Raw genomic sequence first — 23,478 nt, 5'->3', positions numbered from 1 at the left:
CGGAACGAATGTGTGCCGTACTGTGACTCGTCTAGACCCTGGTGCTGAAGGCACATGCGGAAAATCCGCAGGTACTGAAACCTAGAGAACAGTACCCCATCCACGTGTAGTAGTAGTGGACCTTGCCCGCCTGGCCTGCACTCCATGTATTCCTTAAGCGTGTTGACTGGGCAAAATACGACCCCTGGCAGACCTAGCAATGAAATCCAAGCTCCCTTCCCCCGCTAGTCTGTTTTTGACCTTTGAATGTGCATCCTAACAGACCCCTCCCCTACGTCCTTGAGCTGCAAACCTCCCTCTCCTCTACGTGATGCGCAGACTAGCTAGCTCCCCGGCTCGCAACGCTGCGAAGAAGGCCAACACAAACATCAGCCGAAAAAGCCTTGCCCCATAAGTGGAAAAACACACACGCTCTGCCGTTTGCATTAAACCCTCTAGGATTGATTGTGTTACCTGCCTTCTGCTGTCTTTCGATGTCGCCCCCCCTCCTTAACCCTGCTAACACTCTCTTGACTATAAATGCCTTTCTCGGATGCTCTTTGCCTTCTAACCTGAAGAAGAAGGAAACCCCCATCAGTTTTTTCCATATGGATCCTCCTGTTCAACCATTTGCTCTTAACTTTAAAACGTACGACAGTAAGGTACCTATTCCTGACATCTCCAGTCCCAGATCCCCCGCTAAGCTTTGATAATCGCGGCAAGCCACCGTATAGGCCCCCCCACGTACCAAGAGGCAGAGAGGATCGTACTAGCTCTGTCACTGGATCGTCGCAAGTTCTCACAAATCTACTGGGCATGGTCTGCCGTTTGGCTCTGCCTCCGGTGCCAGCTTCTGAAACTGCGCCATCTGTAACCAGGATAAAGAATCAGCAATGTTATTTGCAACCCCGGGACATGCCGTGCCTTGAACGGAATGTTTAAGCGAAGGCATGAAAGTACAAAATTGCGCAGTAGGGACAGTACACTGGCGACACACTTTATTCGAGCTCGGCTAGTCCCACGAATTCGGGTATACTCGGGTGTATTGAGGTTTGTGACTGTTTTCTGCCTGAGTGTATTGAGGTATTTTCCAGGCAGGGATTGAAGCATTTTATTCCCGCTGGCTGCATTACAATTCATGAATTTATGCCATCTGGTAGACACGCGAAGCATTGCAGCCTATTAAATCCTAATCATTATCATTTAAAAGATCAGCCGCCCGTCAGCCAGGCATGAACCATGGCTGGGAAGGCAAACGCAACGGGGCTTGTCTGAGGTGAGGAGCGGCGCATTCCAGGTATCTGCCAGGTACATACTGGGTATTTGCTCGAATAAAGTGTGTCGCAGCAGTACCAAAATTGTTCACCACTTCTACTACCCCATGGTTGTCTGACCAGAAGGTGAATTTCTTATTTGCGAACAAAGGAACCCACAAACGCACAGCGACGAGCAAGGGGAATAGCTCTAGGAATGTTAGGTTCCTAATGAGCCCAGTCACCCTCCAGTGGAGAGGCCATTGTTCCGCGCACCATGCCCCGTTAAAGTATGCCCCAATACCGACTGAACCTGATGCGTCTGTGAACAATTGTAGCTTGGTATTATTGGCTGGGCGCCCTCGCCACAGGGTTCTGCCGTTATAAACCCTTAAAAAGTCCAGTCAAACCGCCAGGTCCTTGTTGATTTCAGCGGTGACCCGAATGAAATGGCTAGGACGTTTTACCCCTCTGCTGCCACGTTTTAACTGCGCCTAGAAAACACCCTTCCCGCCGGCATGACTCACGCTGCGAAGACTAAGTGGCCAAGCAGCGCCTGAAAATGCCGCAATGAGGTCTTTTTTTAGGACCATGAATTCCTGGAGCAATTTGCCTAAAGCGATTTAGTTTTTCCAGCGGTAGCCTGTATTCCATTCATCCTCACTTAGTCAATCTCGATGCCCAGAAAAGTAAGGACGGTTGTTTGATGCACCGTCTTTTTGTCGGTCAAGAGAACGCCAAACTGATGCGCCATGGCTGAGAATTCGAACAGCCACCTTGCACATAAATCTGAACCCCCGGGGCCAACAAAAAGGAAGTCGTCCAATTAGTGCATGGCCCCAGCTATCTGCACCCTTTTCCGCGTTACCCATTCCAGGAAGGTGCTAAACGTTTCGAAATGAAAACAAGAAAGCGTACATAGATCAACATAGTATTGCCCCTCGAGCATGCAGCCTAACAAGTGGAAACACTCTGGGTGAACTGGCCAATTTGATGTCTGTTTTCGACATTAATGCCCATTTACCCATCCTTTCCACTAGTGCTCCCGCCTGATCAAAGTTTGCGTAAGTCACCGAACACAACTTTCGATCGATGCCATAATTTACTGACGACCCCTCTGGGTACGATAGGGTTTGGATTAACCTATAGGCCCCGCCTCTTTTTTGGGGACCACCCCCAATGGGGAAATCCTGAGGTTAGGAAAGGGGGGGGGATCGTAGGGGCCTGCCACTCTCCCCAATTCGATTTCCTTCCAAACTTTCTCCCTAGCTACACTTACTGTGCATACTGACCGATTTTCCAATTCTGTCCACACTCTGATCCTGCTTGATACTCAAACAGAATCCTGAACCCCTCCTTAAACCCAGCTAAAAGTAGCTGGGCTGCCTCCCTATTGGGGTACCTTGCTAGCCAAGGTGCAAAATTGCCAACTGTTATCATGGCCAATCTTCCGACCTGTACCTCTACCTCCGTGTGTGCCCTTCTTAAAACACTTTGACTGTGTGTGGCGGCCGCTACAAATGGAGCAGACGTGCCGGAAACGACAGTTGTCAAACGTGCAATTGGACGGGTTAAACGCTTTAACAGATGACTGAGTGGCTATGTGGTGTATGGTTCCCCCATGGTAGGCTAGTTCGCCATGCGCCCCTACCTTCGCTGCTCCCCCTGCGAAAGGAGGTCGCCCCTTCTCCAGAAATGAACTCTAAATAAAGATCCACGTCCTTGACGTTCCAAGCTATCTCGCCCTTGTGAGACTCCATTGATTGTCTGCTTTTCATACGTCCACCAACCCGTGCCTCTGTATTTTTGGTATGCTTCCTCAATCATGTTGTGGTACTTAGAGTGTGGAACACAGATGTGGTTCCTTCTCCCCAATTACGCCGGCCAGAATCACTAAAGCCTTTGACCAATTGTGAAAGGTGTGTGGAAAGAGCCTGCTTTCCACGTCCTCTTTCTTCGATTCCCCTTTTTTGGTTGACCTTGCCTACACTTCCCTATAGCCTGGAAGCAGAGGTCATATCTCCACGTATTCCCCTGCCCAAATCTTATCCTTAACCTCTTTAAGTAAATGTCATCCCAACGTGCTACATCTGGCCATGTAAGAGTCCTTGTACACCACGTCAGACATCCTCTTAACCTCAGTCGGTGTAGCTGACGTGGATGCCAAAGGAGGTAGGTCAAGTGCGGAAGGTAGTGATCCCACCTGTGTGACCTGCCCCGCAGACCCCTGCGTCGTGTTGCTAGCTACCTGCAGGGAACCTATGCCTATTGCTGGCACTATAGCCGTTGCTGGCGCTATGCCTGGAGTTGTAACTGCCGCTCGTGCTATGACACTTGATGTGCTGTGGTTACTGCTGGCGCTACGACTGCCGCTGGTCAGATTTTAGACGTTGGCGTTGTCGCTCCATTATAATCGCTTGTGCTTCCTATTGCCCTTGACATTAAGCTGCGCCACTAATGGGGACAGAGCCTGCCTTATGCTGAACAATGCTGCTTCCATAAGCTGTGCCCCTGTACCCAAGGCTGATTCACTCACACCCACCCGAGGAGGCAAGGTCCCTGCTAGCCTTTTGGGGGAGGGGAAATGCCGACATCCATACCCGTGTATGGCCCGTGTCAACGATGTACCACCAATGCTGGGTGGCTATGGTGACCGCGTCTCAGCCACTTGCTGCCGACTTGTCACTGAGCCGGTCGCCACCTCCACGCCATCTGAAATTACAGAATATGGGTGCATCGACACCCCAACCACTGGTTCGTCCGCGATTGCCGATGGCCTTAACCTCCGTGTCGAAATGCCCCTTGGCAACATTGAAGTGGGTCGCCGCCCCACCTGCAGACTTAAGCTCTGCCATTGCAGCGTTTCTTTCTCAATGGGGAGTTTCTAACTTCTGTGGGAAAAGCAACTGTAAATCACTATGAAGAACAAAGTGTACAGTAGGGAAATGCATGATGATTAAAGTAGCCTTAAGAGACCTTATGGGCTATTTATCAAAGTCTCCCATCTGAGGCATAGTTTGCAATTAGGCGACTTTGATAAACCCTTATTGCTTTTTGTGATCTACAGATTTAGCCAGCCTCATTGTTCCTAGTGATAACGCAACATATCCTGTCCTATCACAGAGTTTCCCACGAGATACAATGGCAGTGTTGGTGCAGAATATCACAACTCATCGCGCTATATCTTCCAAAGTGAACAATGGAGCTTGCTGCGTCTGTATGTACATGAATGCAGTAGCGTAACCAGGGGGGTGGTGCATTTGCACCCCCAAGAATTTGATATAGAATTTCATTTGGTGCTGGGGAAGAGCGCGGGGCCTCTTACATTCTCGAGCATCTCTGCTACGTCGTGGCGTCGTCGCAGTCAGATGTTAGAGAGGAGAAGCCAGAGAGATGGTATGAGACACAGGGGCCTCTGTAAGCGCAAGGCTCGGTGACTCTACTTATTTATTTACAAGACAAAAACTTTGTACCCCCCAATATGAATTTCTGGTTATACCACTGCATGAATGTCGTTGAAGAACTGCGTTAGCAAGCAAACCTAGCCATATCTCACTTGGCGAGATGTAGATGGTAGACAAATAGTACTATCGTTTTGCTAGGAGATTCTATGCTTTTTGTTTCTACCTGGTTCGTCACGGGTCCAGAAATTTTTAGCCTTTTAATGTGTTATTTACTAATAGATACTACGTAGGCACGAATAAATATGAATATAGCCAAAATAACCACCCATGTCTCATCAGGCATGTCATCTGAATGGTAGTTGATATTTGCATTAAACCTTTAACAAACATCCTTTGGACAAATATTATGGTCAAATATTTACTTTGTTCGACACTGTAGTTGTAATGTAACTAAATGAGAATACTCAATTGCTAGAGTTGAACTCCAATCCTTGCTGGTATTATTGATCCCAGATTTGTTTCCGATTAGAAAGTAATCCAAACACTCACAAATGCTGTGTTTTGTCACCACACGTTTTCTTTGGTGGAGGGTGCCTCTTTTTTAAATTCTCTTTCTGCAGCTTTATTTTTGGATGGTTTTACTGTTTGATTGCTGTTCTGCTACTGTCCATATTTCATTTTATTCTGAATGTTGCCTTAAAGCACTAATCCCTTCAAAAGTAATACACGAATAGATAAAAATGACCAACATTTTGAAAAATATTAGCATATAATGTCACACTTGCACAATTCTTAAATTCTTTATTCAAAGATATGATCATTGTCCATAGAACTGCTCCCAGGTAATATCAAGGGGACATCTAGAAATGAATAAAATACAGATGGACATTATAAAATAATGTTTATAAAATATTAACTACTGTAATAAAACGTACTAAATTGGTGCTTTAACTCTGTGCTGGAATAACATGAAAGCTTTGTCACAAGCATCTCTAGCAGTTGAGAGGTTTAAAGCAGCAGTCTGTCCTTGACCTCTCTTTTTATTTACATAGACGTTGTTTCCACCCTTTCCATACCCTGGTTTCCGAGATACTTACCCAGGAAGGGGCTGCCAGTTATTTCCTGGTTGTTTTAAAGCCCAGCATCACGAAGGCCAATGGGAAGCAGTGATGCATGACATCACAGCTTTCTATTGGCCTGTGTAACACAGGCGATTTAAAGACCATCTTGTTTCCCCCAGAGGAGATGCTGCCGGCGCCACCTTCCCTGCTAAGAGCCTTGGGACGCAGGGGGGGGGGGGGTCCCCGGAGCTGAAATTAACCCAGTTCAAGAACCAAAAAAAAAGAGCAAGCGGAACTGCTCCTTTAAGAATTGCTCACTTGTGTCCTGCTTGCTTTCATTGGAAGATGTATTTTTACCATTTAGTTTTTTTCTTGTTAACAGTTTGGATTTAAAGGTAGGTTGATTTTCCCTCCTGAGGTTGGACAATTTGGGGTTAAATGTAACTTTATGTACCTATGAAAATACTGTGCTTTTAACCAATGGTACAGCGTGAGTACTGTACACTGCTTGCGGAAGAATATCCCAGCCATGATCACTCCTAATGTTCGGGTCAAAACATCTATTTTTTGTAGCATAACAGACCCCGGTGATGGAGCACATCTTTAATGTAGGTTTGTGTATGGTGGCTCCATCTATTCTGCCGAATTTGATTGGTTTTTCTTTCCCCTTCTTTTAAACAATTTTGGATCCCTCATAATTTCTCAATAGATATTTAATTAAGCTTTGTTGATATTCAAGCACATTTTATTTTAATGTGAGCTGTGAACGGGTTAACATACATTTGTAAGCTGAACTGGAAGAAAACAGTGTTGCTTCTAAACTAAGTGTAAAAATGCAGTTCCCATGCAAGGAAAGCAGTCTTTGTTTAAATGAAGTACTGTGTACGTTAACAGAATAGAAAATAAAGTGTTTTTCTTTGCTTCTGTCCAAACAGGGGAGACTGAATGCAGCGAGAATCCATCAGTAAGTAATCCTGTGTGGCGGGGTTTGCTTTGTTGTAGCGTTTCCTTAATACTCGATTTGGACTTGGCTGTAATTTAACACAGCTGAAAGCGCAAAAAAAAAAAAAAAGTAATTCAACGCTTGCCAAGGAAATACAATACAATAGACACAAACATGTCAAAGACGAGTGTTAATATGAAAGAGATGTTTATTTAACATTAATAAATGTAGAAGGGAATATAGCTGCCAAGATCCAATATCTGATGAAGATCAGGGGACCTTTGTGTGCTATAAACTCTAAAAGATCTAAGTGGCTTTGAGGCAGTTTTGCACCGCGCGAGAGCTGAATGTTAATCAGTGAGTACAGGTATGCCAAAAGGAACACTGCCGCTCCCATTGTGTCTGCACGCTTGTAAAGTTCCGTGTCCATCTCCTTCAGTATCATTGGCTGCATTTAAACCAGCGATACTTGGCTATATAAAGGAGCGGTTGATGAAAACTTTCACTGCTGCCTGGCGTAAAAGGCCTTGCAGAGCTAAGACCTTAAAGGTGCAAGTTAACACAGGGTTAACATGAAGGCTTGGTTTTCAGGATATCCTTGCTTCAACTGAGCCACCTGCGCAGAGGTAGGGATATCCTGAAAACAGGGCCTGTTGGTGGCCTTTGAGGGCTGGAGTTGGCCACCCCTGGCCTAACCTAATATTTATTGTGCTAAATATGTGTTCATGGGCTTCCAGGAGAAACACTGTTTGAGCCGCTTCCATTTTCTCTTGAATCTCTATATTTTAGAAGTGGAATAATATAGCCGTTTGCATTGAATGGTAAAATGTCAGATCTTAATATATGCATTTATAAATCTACATAATTCAGTTTATTTTCATTGCATCTGCCAGCATGTCGCAATCAGAAGCTGCATTTATTTATAATCTAACCAGGTTTAGATTTTGCTAAAAAAAAAAAATAACATTAAAAAACAAACAGTTCAAGTGTTTGTACTGTAATAGTGGGTCACACTAGTTGGTGGCTTCCACCACCGCATTAACTAGTACAATTAGCCAAACTCCTAACCCTTTGTCACCCAGAATCATCCAGATTTGTTAATTGGCTGTATTATTTCTAGAACATGGGCAATGAAATGTACAGTAATTGCTTAAATAGAAATCTGAATCAGACGGGCTTGCTTTGTTTTTAATATTGTCGTTTCATGACCGCTTATAGAATTCAGCGTTCTGTTCTCAAGTTTAATTTATCTGCACGCTCTGTGACAGGCACTTATACCCACTCTGAATTCTCCAAACCGCTTTAACTTTTGCTCTTGGGACCCAGAAGAAGAACGTAGACGTCAAGAAAGGTGGCAGCAGGAGCAAGAAAGATTACTTCAGGTATAGTGGGGTTTCCCTGGAATATTTGTTTTTACCCCTTTATCTTTGTCGTATTTTTTTTTTTTTAAATGAAACATATCAATCTTTTTATTAATATACATGAAAACAGACACAAATTAGGCACTTTTAAACCGAACAATCTATGGTGAGTTTAGCATGTGCGCACATCATAAAAAAAATAACCATACAGTACAGTGTAGACATCACCCAGGCAGGAACTTGGATAAAGGACACAGCACACGGATAATCCTGAGGAAAATAAATTGTACAGTATTGTGGATCACAAAACAATTTATTTTCTTCATTGATTGATCGTGTGCTGTCTTTTTTTTTTTTTTTTTGTTTAATGTTCATGGTTTAAAGCAGGGGGTCTCCGGAGCTGAGCTGTGTTAATTTCAGCTCCAGGGAACCCCTGCTTCCTAAGATACCACAGCAGGCGCCTGTATCTCTGTGGAGTTTAAATGTCCCGGGCACTGGGACGACGTCACGGCGTCCTATTGGCCCGCATGATGTGAGACATTTAAGCCTCCGTTTCGTTAAGCACACGCATTCCCTGGTTGCAGGTCGGGAACGGGTTCTCCAGAGCTGAACCCCAGTCATTTCAGCTCAGAGAACCCCTGCTTTCTGAGATACCTCCTTAGGGGTGCCGGTATCTCAGGTCAGGTTTAGATGTCCAATGGGCCAATAGGATGCCATGACGGCATATGCGGTTTCCATGTGTACCAGGGGCTTTAAACCTGAGCAGGAGATATCGGCACCCCCGAAGGAGGTAAGTATCTCAGGAAGCTGGAGGTCCAGGAGGTAAAATGAATTGGGTTCAGCTCCGGAGACCTCCTGCTTCATACCTACATGTGTTTAAAAAAAAAAGCAGCCGTGCTGCTGCTCTCTCCCTCTTGCCGACCCCCTGGGACCGGCTGCACCTAGGCGGTGCCTTGCCTGCTTACTGCCTAGGGCTGGGCCTGGCCTGTCGAGGACATTTGGTCATGGATGGTTTGCCCGCGTTTAGCCGCCACTCGCCTCCGGGACATCTTTCCGCCGACTGTTTTGCCGTTAAGATCGGGCCCCTAACCTGACCCTAAGAACCCCTAATACTAACGCTACCCTTACCCTAAAGTCCCTATCCTTAGCCCCTTACCCTAACTGCTATAACCCTATAAATTAACTTATTGGCAAAACGGTTGGCGGCTGAGTGTTCAGCGGCAGCGAAAGGTCCCTCAGCGGCCAAACGTCGGCAGAGACTTGGTCACAGTGAGACAACCGCAACCAAATATCAGATTCCGAAGCAGGGGAGCGTTCCCGGAGCTGAAAGAAACACAGTTCAGCCCCAGAGACCCCCTGCTTCAATCCTAGAACTTATAATATACAGTGCCAGGTGCTTTGCTGCTATAACTGATGAAGTGCACAGGTATGTGCAGGAATATGCTGCCACTCGGTCCTTTCATGGCTTTGCCCACAAACTTGGAGTTAGAACAAGGAACAATTTCATCGAGGACCATAACTTGCTGATCAGAGGAAGATATATTTTATTTCCAACCAGAGACGCTGGTGTGTGACAACTCTGGCCCTTTGTATTCAAGCTGATACCATTTTGCTGTGCTGTGAAGTTTTCATGGCCATGTTTAGTAACATGTTAATCTTGTTCATCTGAAGAAAGGAACCTTGTGATTTTAAGCTCATGTTTAGTAGCATCAGTGTTTAATAACTCTTATGTATAGACCCAAAAAGCTCCATTAAATCTGGGCTCACAACACGACGTTGCCAAAATCAGGGGTGGAGGTTAACGTGCATCATCAAAGCTAATCATAACCAAAACATTGCTTGAATCTCTATATTACTAATGGTTGCTATAGTTTGCTCTATGCTCTTTACTGGAGAAAATATTGACTTTATGTTGCTCTTTTATATTGAAGAAGATGCACCTCTTATCTTTACGTTACATTAAGTTAGGACAAGGTCATGTTAAGTGACGTAGCAGAACTTTGTGGGTCGTAGTAGCTTGATTGGATATATTATGTGTGTTAGTATCAATGATGAGAGGAAAAAAAGAATATACAGTACAACTCCAATCACGTGAGATTAGAAAAAGATGTCTGAGGGCCGGTGCAACGGGAACAATAAGGGACCCTTAGTCCATCAAACCTAATTGGAAAAAAGAAAGGCAGTTCCCAGCACTCAAACAGCAATAAAGATACAGTAAATCAACTAGACAACATATGATATTCACTGTGGGATAAAAATTGTGTGTGTGTGCTGATCACACACATTTTAAGGGAAACTTCTTTTTCTTTTGTCACTGTTTTGTCACAGAAATTGTATTTGTGATGGTGATGTTTTTATTGGGTATTGGGTTGCTCGGCGGCGGAGGCTCACCTTTGCTCGGCGGCGGAGACTCACTGGGGTTTGCGCGGCGGCTCACTGGGGGGGGGGTTGCTCGGCGGCTCATTCACTGGGGGGACGAGAGGGAAGTTTGCTCGGCGGCGGCTCACTCGCTTTTACTCGGGGGCGGCTCACTCACTGGCGCGGGTGTTCGGGGGATGCGGAGAGTGTGTGTGTGTGTGTGTGTGTGTGTCGCTGCCTTCCTCGTCTCTGGTGACTCCTGCTGGCTGCTGGCAGCTGGCAACACTGACGGCCTCCTCTGCCAGCAGTGACATCACTTCCGTCACCATTGACTTCCATCTCAAGTAAACACATGAACGTCGCTAAAGAAGTTTCATTTCAAAAACAGATCAAAATATATCAAGGCTAGTACAAAAAGCACCATGCACATACTGCGAACTGTCCAAATAGTTTTTCGTATCAGGAGATATAGAGATATAGATAGATATCTCCACAATAAATGATGAGGAATAAACGGCAAACGGCGAGCCTAAAAGATTCACAATAAATCACGGTGATGGACAAATGTAAAGGCGTGGGGAGTATACAGAAAAAGGGAGATTAAAGTACAGGAGCAAACATAAAGATAAATTAAACGGGGGGCAATGTTTTGGGGGATGAACCCCGTCTTCACGCCCATTCCCATGAGACAAGTGCCGGTGGTACTTCCCTTTAGCTCCTCAGTATGAAAGAACTCCTGCAAGAATATAACTAGAAGACGATAGACGATATGGAGCGACGTAGCCCTAGTATCAATCGTTCAAATAAGGAGACTGGTTTTGTGAACAATGTTCAACAGTGTCCTACAGTACATGTTCAACCTTTCTCTGAACAGGAGAGGTACCAAAAGGAGCAGGAGAAGTTGAAAGAAGAATGGGAAAAGGCTCAGAAAGAAGTAGAAGAGGAGGAACGTAAATATTATGAGGAGGTATTTGCAAAATCCGTTGTGAAACGTGTAAATGTGCTGTAATAAGCATTTCAAAGCTGGGGTTAAGTGCACGATGGAATACATTGCAAAATCAATGTGTTAATTGCATGCAGGTCGGCATATTTTGTAAAAAAATAAAATTTTACTACTTTAATTTAATAAAATTGATTACTTTTTAAACTGTTTAAATATCTGAATGTTCCCATTGATGTAAGTAACTTGAGCATTTAAACAATTAAATTAAACCATTGCATTAATGAATCCTCTATTGCCACGTGCTCCAATGAGTTTTTAGTTATTAAAGGTATTCATCTGCCCCTGCAGCCCTAATCTGTCAGTACGTCAAACCATCTTTACTCACCAAGACCCGAACATATCCCCAGCTTCAGTCCATCTGTTTTCAGCCAGTGTTTGGTAACTGCATCTGAGATAGGATATGGTAGCCACAGATGCAGGTGATGCAGAGCACAGCAAAGGTACAGGATCACCTGCATCTGTGGCTACCATATCCTTTCCTACCTGCAGAAGCACGCACCCTGGAAGGCTACAAGGGCATGGTCACGTGAGTTGGTACTTTATTTGTACTTTGGGGTATTCTATTGGTATTATCAGGCAGTTGTCAGACCCAGTCCACATTGGTAGTGAGGGGGTGGGGCTCATATATCTCCATCACCCACACTCACCAGGACATTATATTTGGGTACAGACACTCATGCTCACCCATATATACCCCATTACTCACCTTTATACCTGCACCTAGCCATCTTCAATCAAGCATTCATTGCATCATAGATGTATAACCATCACGGTCATTAGAGCACTATTATTGAACTGTGTTCACCTACCCTGCATCTGAGATAGGCGGGACCTTTAGAGTTGATGTCGCCTTCACTTAAGTTTTCATGATTTTGGAGAACACTTTTCAATGTAGCAAACCTGACAGAGTTTTATGTTGCGTTTTAATGATACTTTGTAGTGTTTTTGAAATTGATGTGGAAACCAAGCACTAGGGGCAGTGAGAAGTTTGAAAGTGAAAGCTGTGTGACGGACAAATCTTGACGGTCGGACTATTTTTTTAAAGTCTGGAAAAGTAAATAAATTTAAGTCACAATTGGCACACTGCGGAGGAATACATGTGCTAGAGAAGATAGAGTACAATGCCGTAAAAGCCACAATTTATCCAGGCTTCATAGTGATTACAAACCTTGTCCTGATAAACCACATTACTTGCTTGCAAGTTGACCCTTCAAAATAATCTAATGCTATAAGCAGCGATTGTCAAAAAGCCTACTGCTATTCCGTAAGCCCCCGATAAACTGGCGATAAGAGCAAAAATCGCCGGGTTTTTTTGACGGAACCCCCCTCCCCCTTCCTAAAAGCCAAACGCACGGCGATAAGCCACTTATCGCCAGCTTCTCAAACTCGCTCAATTCTAGTAGCCCCAATCATCTTATCGCGGCTGATCGCCGCGCTAGAATGGAGATCTCCTTATTTAATGCAGAAGTGGCTTTCTAATAGTACAGTTTTTTTGTAAGTGGTTGTTGCCCCCTCAGTTAAATTGTATGTACCCTAATAAACATCTTGCCAGTGTTACAGAGAATAAATGACCTGAATGAATGTTTTTCCAGGAGAGGCAGATAATTGAGGATACGATGCCATTAACAGTGTCACCAAATCCTGTTGCACATTTGTCCTCGGAATGGAATGGAAATACTGCTCCAGAGCTTAAAGAGCATGGGCATGGAGACCAGGAAAATAACACGGAGAAGGTATGAGTATTTTCAATGTAATTTACAGAAGGTCATGTTGGGTTTCCCTGGAGCATTTTGTATTCAATTACCGAGATCAGTCACATGGTAACTATATCAAATATCTACTGTATGTCAAATTATTATTTTTCTGGCTATAAAATGTGGAAGCCGTAGTGCCGACCAAAAATTATTAAAATATTTCTAAACGACACATCAGTCTTGTAATAATTCTGAAGTTGACAAAATGAGAGACTTTTTTTTTTATCTAGAATTTCTAAAATATTTGTACACCCTGCATACATATGTGATCAGAGAAGAAAAGTGAAGCGTGTTTGCATAAAGATATCAAAATTGGTATCTGGTAGCTTGAACAATTGTTTATTTTAACCTGTAACCCAACTAGGCCTGTTAAAATCGCCCCTTTTATAATAATGAGCAAAATAAATCTTTAAACTTAGCGATGAATATCTTATGCAGATTTGTGCTTGTCCTGTTCAGTAATTTTATGGGGAAGAATGTCTTCATAGAAAGCACATTGATGTAATTTGTTTAATGAACGACTGATATAAGGTAGAAATGCTTTGTGTACAACCTGCTCACATACAGTACATGGATGTGCTGCTGTCTTGCGCTCTGGGTATTTTGCTCACATACTGTAGAATCTTATTAATGTGGAGTAATGCCGTGGAGGAGGAAAATGAAGGTGTGGAGTGTCGCCTTGCATATGGAGGGGGACTGGAGGCAGAGAATCAATGAGTCTTACCTCCGTTTGTAGTCACCCTTCTCCCGTAATGCTATGTTAGGCAAGTGTCCTTCGGTAGCTGTGCCGGTCTTGTCGGTTGCATGCAGGCAACTTCTGCAGCTGTAGTGAAGACTCCCACGTTCCCTCTGAGCCGCGCTTCCTGGATCAGGTATCGTCAAGTGGAGAAGTAGCATAAACACGAAGGTGTATCCGGAGCAGCAGCAATTAATGGCAAAAAGATCTCAAGTTACCCAGGATCAAAAATAAAAGGCTTTAATGGTACAAATACTGAACAGAGTCCACAATCTCCCTTCTACGCGTTTCACGCAACTAGTTCGCTTTGTCAAGGAGCTCCTTGTTTCAAATGTTTAGCTCAGGGGGGAGAGTGTTAAGGGGGCAAGAGAGAGAAGGAAAGTGTAAGGGGACGATGGGGAGAGTGTTTTGGGGGAGCAAGAGAGGGGGAGAATGTTTTGGGGGGCAAGAGAGGGGGGAGAGTGTAAGGGGGCAAGAGAGATGGGGAGGGTTTCCCAGAATTTCACAATCTAATTTGCGGGTTCCTTAACCAAAAAAGGTTGAAATCCACTGGCTTAGACAAAGGGTCTGCGATTCTACATTGAGCAATTATTTATGCACAATGCCAGTCGAACGAGAATTTATTTTCGGGAGGAAATTCTATGCAATTATAGCCAAAGCATCAGGTGGTAAAAGTGAATTTTTACCCCAAAAATTAAGATTTTATTCGTCCCCTCAGTCTGAAAACATTCAGTACAAAGAGGCAAAGTTTTTTTTTTTTTTTTTTCCCCCATCCTGGAAGACCATTCTCTTGACAACAAACATGGACAGGGGGACAATTTCGTCTTTTTCGCAGCTCCAGAGGAAGAACAGCATTTGGAGGAGGGAAGTTTGCATGAAGGTCAGAGAGCCCGGCAGCTCCCGGTAGAAATTAGTTTTTTCAGTTCAGGACTGGGTGGGTAAAAATAAATGTTTTTTTATTTGTAATCGTGTGTTTCTTCTTATCCGATATCAAATGAAATATCCAAAGACAGATCTCTTTGCAGTTAATTTATTGTAATGCAAAATAACAACAAAGCTTCATCTACATATACAGGCTAGACAAAAGCATACTAGGAACAGAGAACGTTATAGCCCCATGGCACTTGCCTGAGTCAGCCGCCTCCTTTCTGCCGCCCTCCTGCTCCTTTTGGCATTCCAGCGTCAAATGACGGCGCGGACGTCATTAACTTGGTGGCCTGTTGCCATGGCAATGAGATGCCGTGTGTTGCCACCTTCCTGGCGTCCACTACGTCATTTGACGCTGGAATGCGAAAGGAGCATGAGGGCGGCAGAAAGGAGGCAGCTGACCCAGGCAAGTGCATTCCCATTAGCAGTGTTCGACAAACCTATACATTTGCTCGCCCCGGGCGAGTGGATTTAACCCCCGGGCGAGTAAATATTGGCCCAAGCAGCACACGTTTGGTACTAGGTGGCGAGTAGATTTTTTTGTGTGGCGAGTAGATTTTTTGGTGATTTGTCAACCACTGCCCATTAGGTCTGATAGGCCTGAGCGTGCGGCAAATGCAAATTGCCACCTCAAAACGTTGCTGCCCGGGCCAAATAGGAAATTTGACACTGGTTATAGCACATCATAGTGCTGGATGGATCTCGTTTGTTCTGATGCATCTACTCTAAAACAAGCTTCATATAGCTATTTCCTAGTTATCAATTTAATCTATGTTAGAAATGAAACCATAATTAAACAAAAATAAGTGAAAAACAGTGTGTCCTTGATCGACTACCTTGAAATCTGGGCCCATAGCCTATATTCTAATCTTGAGCTTGAATTCCTACTGAAATGTTTACAAAAATAAATAATTGTTTTTACTTTTCTACAAATATAATAATATCTTTATTAGATTGTGAAACTAACGTTACAAAATAGTCTGGGTAAACAAAATGAACATATACCCCATTTACAAATCCAAAATAGATTCTAACAGACATTAATGGATTAATTTCGTCAATTAAACGATACACCCACTGTATCCTCTGATACGGTCATGGATACCATCTGGATTTCAAGACTTTCCCAAGAAAGGACAAGTTTTACCCATACCAGTGGCAGGGAAACACTACACCTATCACGGGTTCACACTGGATCACAGTCACTACCAGTATTTAGCTCTCCTGTTTGGTATAGAAACGTCCTTACGAAATTTTACCAAAGTTCTAGCTCCCATGGTAGCTGAGTTTTAGAAAGATGGGCACTGAAATATACCCCTTATTTGGACAATCTGCTGGTGAAGTCGCAGGACAGAGGGCAAAGAGGGTGAAGTCGCGGGACTGTTAAAGGGCAAAGATATAATCTCATTCTTACAACACCATGGCTGGATTGTTAATGAGGACAAGAGTTAGCCAGACCGGCACAGTTCCTGAAAGTTTTGGAGACGGCCGAAGGAAGGGTATGTCTGCCTCACATGAAAGCTCAAGAAATTTCAACTCTTGATGAATAAGCTAAGGAAAGCAAGCTTCAATTCAGCGCCAAGTCGCCAACCTGCATGAAACTTCCGGGAACGTTTGTGTTGGCGTTATGTGTAGTAAAGTGGGAATGACTACATATTTTATAAGAACGTTGCAATTAAACTTTCTAATACAACAGAACAGTATTGTATTGTATTGTATGCCTTTATTTATATAGCGCCATTAATGTACATAGCGCTTCACAGTAGTAATACACGTGATAATCAAATAAATAACAGATAATATAAATAACAGATCATGGGAATAAGTGCTTTAGACATAAAAGTAACATTAAGGAAGAGGAGTCCTTGCCCCGAGGAGCTTACAGTCTAATTGGTAGGTAGGGAGAACGTACAGAGACAGTAGGAGGGAGTTCTGGTAAGTGCGTCTGCAGGGGGCCAAGCTTTATGTATCATGTGTTCAGAATATCCACAGTGCTATTCATATGCTTCTTTAAGCAAGTGTGGCTTAAGGTGGGTCTTAAAGGTGGATAGAGAGGGTGCTAGTCGGGTACTGAGGGGAAGGGCATTCCAGAGGTGTGGGGCAGTCAGTGAAAAAGGTTTAAGGCGGGAGAGGGCTTTAGATACAAAGGGGGTAGAAAGAAGACATCCTTGAAGGATATATTTATATCCAGAAACAAAAGAAAAGTTTAGTTGGTGGGAAACCCTCGAAATGTTCAAGAGGAACGGACGCTATATCTGGTTCAGTGGTTAACCATCAGTAAGGATGTCAGCAGCTGAGGTTGGGAAGCACAGTTGAAAGACCAAGTGGTGGAAGGAAACTGGTCAATGATGGACCACAAGTTACTGGGAAATCTGCTACAGTTAAAAGTAGTACAGAAGGTACTAAATGTCTTCCAAGAACTTGTAAAAGGCAAAAGCATAGAAATAAGCACGGTTCTGAAGTAAATAGCTGCGCAAGGAGGGACAAAGACCGGAAGGTTAATTAAACTGATGGCATCAATCCTCTCATAAGCAAAAGATTACATATAGCATATTACAGCAGTTAATATACCAAACACAAAGAATTATACCGCAAACTGTCTGAGTCGCAATGCAATTGATCCTGGGGAAAGGTCTTTTAGACGGCAAAATATTCCACATTTTCCTAATGTTACTTTTATGTCTCAAGTGCTAATTCCCGTTGTGTTATATTATATGTCACGTGTATTACTGCTTTGAAGCACTATGTACATAAATGGCTCTATATAAATAAAGATATACATACATGAATCGTAAAACGTTCAGGTCAGCCCGAAGTAGACCTGATGGCCACGTACCACAACGGAAAGGGGAATTGTTGATGCTCAACGTAATTTCATCCCTGTTCAATACAGGTGGATGAGTTCAGCTTCCCATGGAAGTTCCAACTGCCATATGGTTCCATATGTATTGTGAAAGTTCTGATGAAAATAAAAGCATATTGGGCGTGAAGGCACTGGTTCAACTAAAGTATTATTAACGCCAGGTCCATTTTAACCCCTGGATTTGAGGAAACTAGCTTTGGGAGCTTGGAGATTGAGTGGCAAGCCTTGAAAAAGGGCTGCTCAGAATAGAGCTATATGAACCCTAGGGCTATTTTAGAGATTGGTGTGTAACGAGAAATTAGGATTTTATTGCTCCAACCTCTGTTGCTCTAGTAGAGTTCCTACAGGAAGTAGTCAATAAGGACTGAGTTTAAGTTTTTTGAAGGTGCAAGTAACCGCATTGTCAGCATTGCTGGAAAAAAGCCCAGCATCAGATAACCTTATTTGTTTTCTACATGCAGTCAAACGTTTAAGACCTCAGATTAGGTGTAAAGTTCCAACGTGGGACCTCAGTTTGGTACTGGAAGCATTTACGGTTCATCCATTTGAACCATTGCACCAAATTCCTTTGAAGTTTTTAGTATGGACACTGTTTCTTGTTTCCTTAACATTGGAAAAGAGTGGATGAGCTGCAGACTCTATCTTGCCAAAAATGTTTTACTAACAATTCACAAAGATAAGGCAGTTATGCTCATCACTTCCTTTTTAAAGTGGTCTCCGCATTCTAATTAACCTATGTTCTAATTATATCTCAGTTGTGTTTTCCACATATGAGAGGAACCAGATAATGCCTACAGGTAGTGGGGGTGGGAGGGCTTTTATAGTACTACCTGGAGAACATTTCCTTCAAAAGATTGAGTAACCCTACCCTGCCCACTGCCATAAATGGGTTCCACGAAAGGAAAATTACGGTAAGCTGACAATACATTTTCTCTTCCTTATGATTGATGTTGCCTTTCTGATGCTGTTTTTATAGGCGTGGTCGGAGTCCCAAAGATATTTGAAGGATGATGCACAACCAGAAGATTGTAATGAGCAGCAAACAGTGGCATGGGCACAGGAAGGACCACTTCAGAGAGGAGGAGAAGAAGAGGATCAAATAAAGGGAAATATGAAGTATGTCTTGGCAAACCATTTGTCCATTGAGGACCAAATTTAACAAACGACCGTTATGTTTACTAGGATCAGTATGGATGACTAGCTTTTTTTGTATACAAGTAGAAGTATGATATAATCAGCCTTTAGAAGTCATGGTGTGCAATAGAGATGTTAGTCCCTGGTATACAATATAATGAAATTTCTCTTATGGGGCCTCATGCAGAGAGCAGCGAATTTTAAAAATGGCGAATTTCATAAAAAGGAGCTTTTTTGGAGAGTTTTAATCTCCATATGCAGAAAAGTGCGAATTCTGCTATGTTTAACATGGATGCGTCTGGCGAGTTTAAATTGGCGAGATGCGCGCTTCGGAAACATGTAAAAACAAATTCGCGCCTTTTTTTTTCCCTTTGCAATGGCCGCGAGCGCCAGTTTTTTTTGGCGAGGCAAAACGGAGACAATCGCGCCATTTTATTGGCGCGAACAGCCGCTAGATGCCGTTCGCGCCTCTCTGCATACGGATATATTTTAAACTGGCGAGATTGCGGTTCTCGCCAGCCGCGAGGCGAGTTTTACAAATAGAAATGAAAAATTGGCGCGATTTTCGGAAATCTCCATTTTCTGCTGTTTTCTGCGCGATTATCTCCAAAAAATGGCGAATTTCGAAAATTCGCTGCTCTCTGCATAGGCCCCATGGTGTCTGTACTAGAAAACAGTGTGTTCAGAAATTCTTGCTTATAAAATGGTAAACCTAACCCACCCACGACTTTCCATTGTGTACAGGTAGCTGTATCTCTGCTACCTAGATAGTTTTGTTGTACAAACTTATGAATACAGAGTACAGTAACTGAGTTACAAATTATTGACTATAAACTAGGTACTAATTTCTTGTAAAATTACAGGAACACTGACATTATGGATACTTTTTAGACTTTTAAGACACTTGTCTAATAAAACTGAACAAAAACGGCTGTCACCATTAAATAGATCAAGTCGTTAGTTTAATTAATTCTTACTACACTTCCGCTTGGCTATGCACCTTTAGTATGCCCAATTCTCCGTCCTTCCCAATGATCAACATCTGGGTTTACACACCTGTGAACCACAGTCACGATGAGCAGAATGTCCTTCACAAAGTGTATCTTTAGTGGTGTTTTGGGTATGAGAAAATCAGACGTGTAAGCAGCTGTTGTTCTAAACAGCCTTTTTTAGCCTGTGACTATGATAGCTATTGGGAGCTAGATTATACCTGAAAGTTGCTTGAAAGCGTTCAACTGGCTATACCAACAAGTACCATAACTACATGCAAAAGGTTAGTATGACCAATTGATTATTTATGATTTGCTAGACTAACCCACACACTATTGTTGCTGTTGGTATGCAGTTAAATAGAGACATGATGCCAACTCACATATGTATTCATGTCAACAGATTGGATATGGAGCAGGCAGTGATTATGGCCCATAAGGAAGGTGGGCAGGAAGACCATGTATCAATAAAAGAATGCATCACGCCCACCAGATTAAATTCGCAATTTAAGGGTAAGTAATTGAATTTATCGCACAGGCAACACATGCTCACTAAGCTTATTTCAATTCTGTTGGGTTTTTTCCACACTCGACCATATTTATAAAAAATGTAGCTAATTGTGAAATAAAGTTTCCTTGTTACACTAATGTATGTTGCAAATCGTATTTTACAACTTTTTTGAAGCAAAGGATACCACATACCACGTTATAGAAGAGACAACGGCTGGTAGTCATCAAAGCGTGTTCTGTCCATGGTCGAATCAGGAAAAGGGAGACCAAAAAGCGCACCAGCAAAAACGGAGCAGGAAGGACCCAAACCGAAAATGATTAAAAGGGCACTTTAATGTGACAAGAGACCCATCCAACGCGTTCGAACGTCACAGCGTTCTTTAAAGTGCCCTTTTAATCATTTTCGTTTTGGGTCCTTCCTGCTCCGTTTTTGCTGGTGCACTTTTTGGTCTCCCTTTTCCTGTATTGCATATCTGTAGCTGCACAGCTTGCCTACCAACTACCAGGATGTGAGTATTGCTGATTTTCAGGGGAACCTGCCGATGAGACTGAGGGTGAGTGGGCTTGTACCATCTACCACCTGTCTTCAGGAGGATAGTACCCATGCTATTGCACATCAAGTACTATTTATTCTCATGAGTACCCTGGTTTAGTGGTTTGGCTTATTTTATTCATTGCACCTGCATTTGAGCGCTTTAGCCTATTTTTCCATGGTCGAATCAACCTGCCTTTCACTTTAATGGCAGGTTTCACCTATTCAGCCGCATTAGCACAGATCGTGCATTGATGACTCCCACCTAAGGGTTATGTGTATGGTCATATGTGCAAATAACCATCAGCCTTTGGCTTCTTGTACTCCAGTTTACTGTCCTTTGGAATTCTCAATTCCCAGTCGTATGATTATTATTTTTTCTACACCATCTACCGCCCAAAATATGAGTGCTTGATTTTTGTAGCGGTTTTAGGAGAAAGCTGTTTTAATACAATTACAAAAGTACCACACATTTTTTCCAAATAAAAGAAAAATGTATTGATTGCTTATAGTCTATTTTTTATTTTTTATCTCAACTGTATTGCCATAGCTTTAAATAAAAGAAGAAAAAGGAACATTTGGAGACTGACCACTTCCATGAAAGGAATGTTATCATGATTTATGACCTAATGTTGGTGATAAAGCACAGGGAGAGCGGGATCATGGGCATTTTTATTCACTCCAATATTGTTAGAGAATCTTAGATTTTGCTGCTTTTACTAATCATTCCATTTAATATTTGGGGGGTTATTTATTAAACTGCGATAGTGCCGATCCTATTGCATGGAAATGCACATTGACTACAATGGAAGTTTCCGTGCGATAGTGCCCTGAACAACACAATTACCGTTGAATACAGGGCCGGCTTGATGGCGGTTCCATCAAAACTAGCGCACCAAGACCCGCGGTTACGGAGCCCCGCACTTTTCCCCACAACAATTAAACTGATTTGCTGGGGGAGAGCACAGGGGCCCCTGTGACTGTCTCTTACCTTGTCCGGCCGTATCTCCTTCTGTGGGGTCTCGTTAACATGGTGCCGTGAGTCAAATGGCGTCACGTTGCCATGACAATGTAACGTTACATGGCGTCACATTGACATGACCACGTGATCCCACATAGGGCCGTGACATCATGGCACCTAGTCTACTGAGGAGGAGATGCCACACCGGACAAGGTAAGAGGCCCCGCACAAGCCCCACGTACTAAGCCCCGCAAAACTCCCAGAAGGCCCTGGTTGAACGAATAACGTCCTTTCTCTCAAACATTTTAGCAAATGTAATTCAATAGTTTTTCTTGTGTAGCACAAAACAATCCGAATAAGATTTCATAAGCATTTGATGTTGTAAGAGGGTGACCTCAGAACTTGACATTTTTAATGGTCTATGTATTACCATTGTAACCCAATGGGACTCGGGTCAGAAGTAACCCAATGGGACTCGGTTAGTCCTAGATGTATGTCCTTCATGACATGAGGGATATTACAATCATTTTGCTCTGGCATAGCTCCATCGGCTTGTATTTTTTTGCAACGATGACGCAATAATAGGTTCAATAGCATTGGCTATATCTGCAGTTGAAGGGGAATAACATGGGGTTTAACATTAATATGGCCTACTATATTTTATTTAATTTCTCTCAAATTTCTCCTAATCCATTGCCTCACTCCACATTTGTACCAATTAATTTATTGTGCCTTTTTTGTATATGACCGCCTTCCACCTTCAATTTAATATCAGAGTAGAGGAAATAGAATAGCATTACACTTTATGTACAGTATGTCACTCTGTGTAGATTTAAAGTTGTTTTGTTGATTCATCTGCTCCAGGAGATGAACAGATGACATCTGCAGAGTCCCCCCTGTCTGGGGACGTTCGATCTCAGAATAATGTAGAGAATGAGAATGCTGTCCAGCAGAGTAAATCTTCAGTGACAACAAGGAGGTGAGTTTTCGGAGAAGAGGTTAACTGAGGTTAACTAGTGTCTGAGAAAACAGCAGTGCCGTAAATGAGCTTGTGCATTATGTTGCAATTAAGGAATTGTATGTTTACATTTTCCACTTGTGATATAGAATTGTTCAAAGTTCGTTTTTGTTTCAACATACGCGCCACATACAATACATGTCAATTATACCTTCATCACAACTTTCCTTATTGCATATTAACTACAGTTAAAAGCGTTTTAAATTTAATTGAATAGAGTTTAACTTCGCCTCTATTTGCAATAATTAATGAAAATGAACATCGATAAGAGAATTTGCTATGTATTTGACTTCAGTCTCTGCAGGATATGGGAATGAAATTGTACATAAAACATTGTAATGCATGCATTAGGTTCCTCTTTAATAGAATAAGACTTAAAGTGAATAGCATAAGATGATTAATTGCCCTGTGTTATTTGTATTACTTGTTATTTATATGATTGTTATGTGTATTACTACTGTGAAGCGCTATGTATATTAGTGGCGCTATGTAAAAAAAGGTTACTGCAAAAGAATCATTTAATGACTGAGAGTCCAACGCATCCAACGTTTCGGTGCACCTTCATCAGGAGTGTTGGATGCGTTTGACTATCAGTCATTAAATGATTCTTTTGCAGTAACCTTTTTGCTCTGCTTGTTGGTGTGCTCGTGCCCCCCCCCCCCCCCCTCTTGCTTACTACACTTTTTTTCCTT

The 23,478-nt window shown here is 42.9% G+C and overlaps 1 protein-coding gene across 5 annotated transcripts in view; it reads left to right on the top strand.

The window, feature by feature from the left end:
* Positions 1 to 23,478, top strand: part of LIMCH1 (LIM and calponin homology domains 1) — a 283,557-nt gene that overhangs the window by 249,790 nt on the left and 10,289 nt on the right. For all 5 annotated transcript variants that reach the window (XM_075567302.1, XM_075567284.1, XM_075567275.1 and 2 more), the window contains 7 exons: positions 6,633 to 6,661; positions 7,909 to 8,022; positions 11,234 to 11,326; positions 12,955 to 13,095; positions 18,619 to 18,758; positions 20,169 to 20,278; positions 22,633 to 22,747. In XM_075567302.1, coding sequence (XP_075423417.1) covers positions 6,633 to 6,661; positions 7,909 to 8,022; positions 11,234 to 11,326; positions 12,955 to 13,095; positions 18,619 to 18,758; positions 20,169 to 20,278; positions 22,633 to 22,747 — 742 coding nt within the window. The remainder of the gene's footprint in view (positions 1 to 6,632; positions 6,662 to 7,908; positions 8,023 to 11,233; positions 11,327 to 12,954; positions 13,096 to 18,618; positions 18,759 to 20,168; positions 20,279 to 22,632; positions 22,748 to 23,478) is intronic.

This window comes from Ascaphus truei, chromosome 1, assembly GCF_040206685.1.
Source record: "Ascaphus truei isolate aAscTru1 chromosome 1, aAscTru1.hap1, whole genome shotgun sequence".
Classification (NCBI taxonomy): domain Eukaryota; kingdom Metazoa; phylum Chordata; class Amphibia; order Anura; family Ascaphidae; genus Ascaphus; species Ascaphus truei.
The sequence above is the reverse complement of the archived record's forward strand: the minus strand, read 5'-3'. Positions and strand labels throughout refer to the sequence as shown.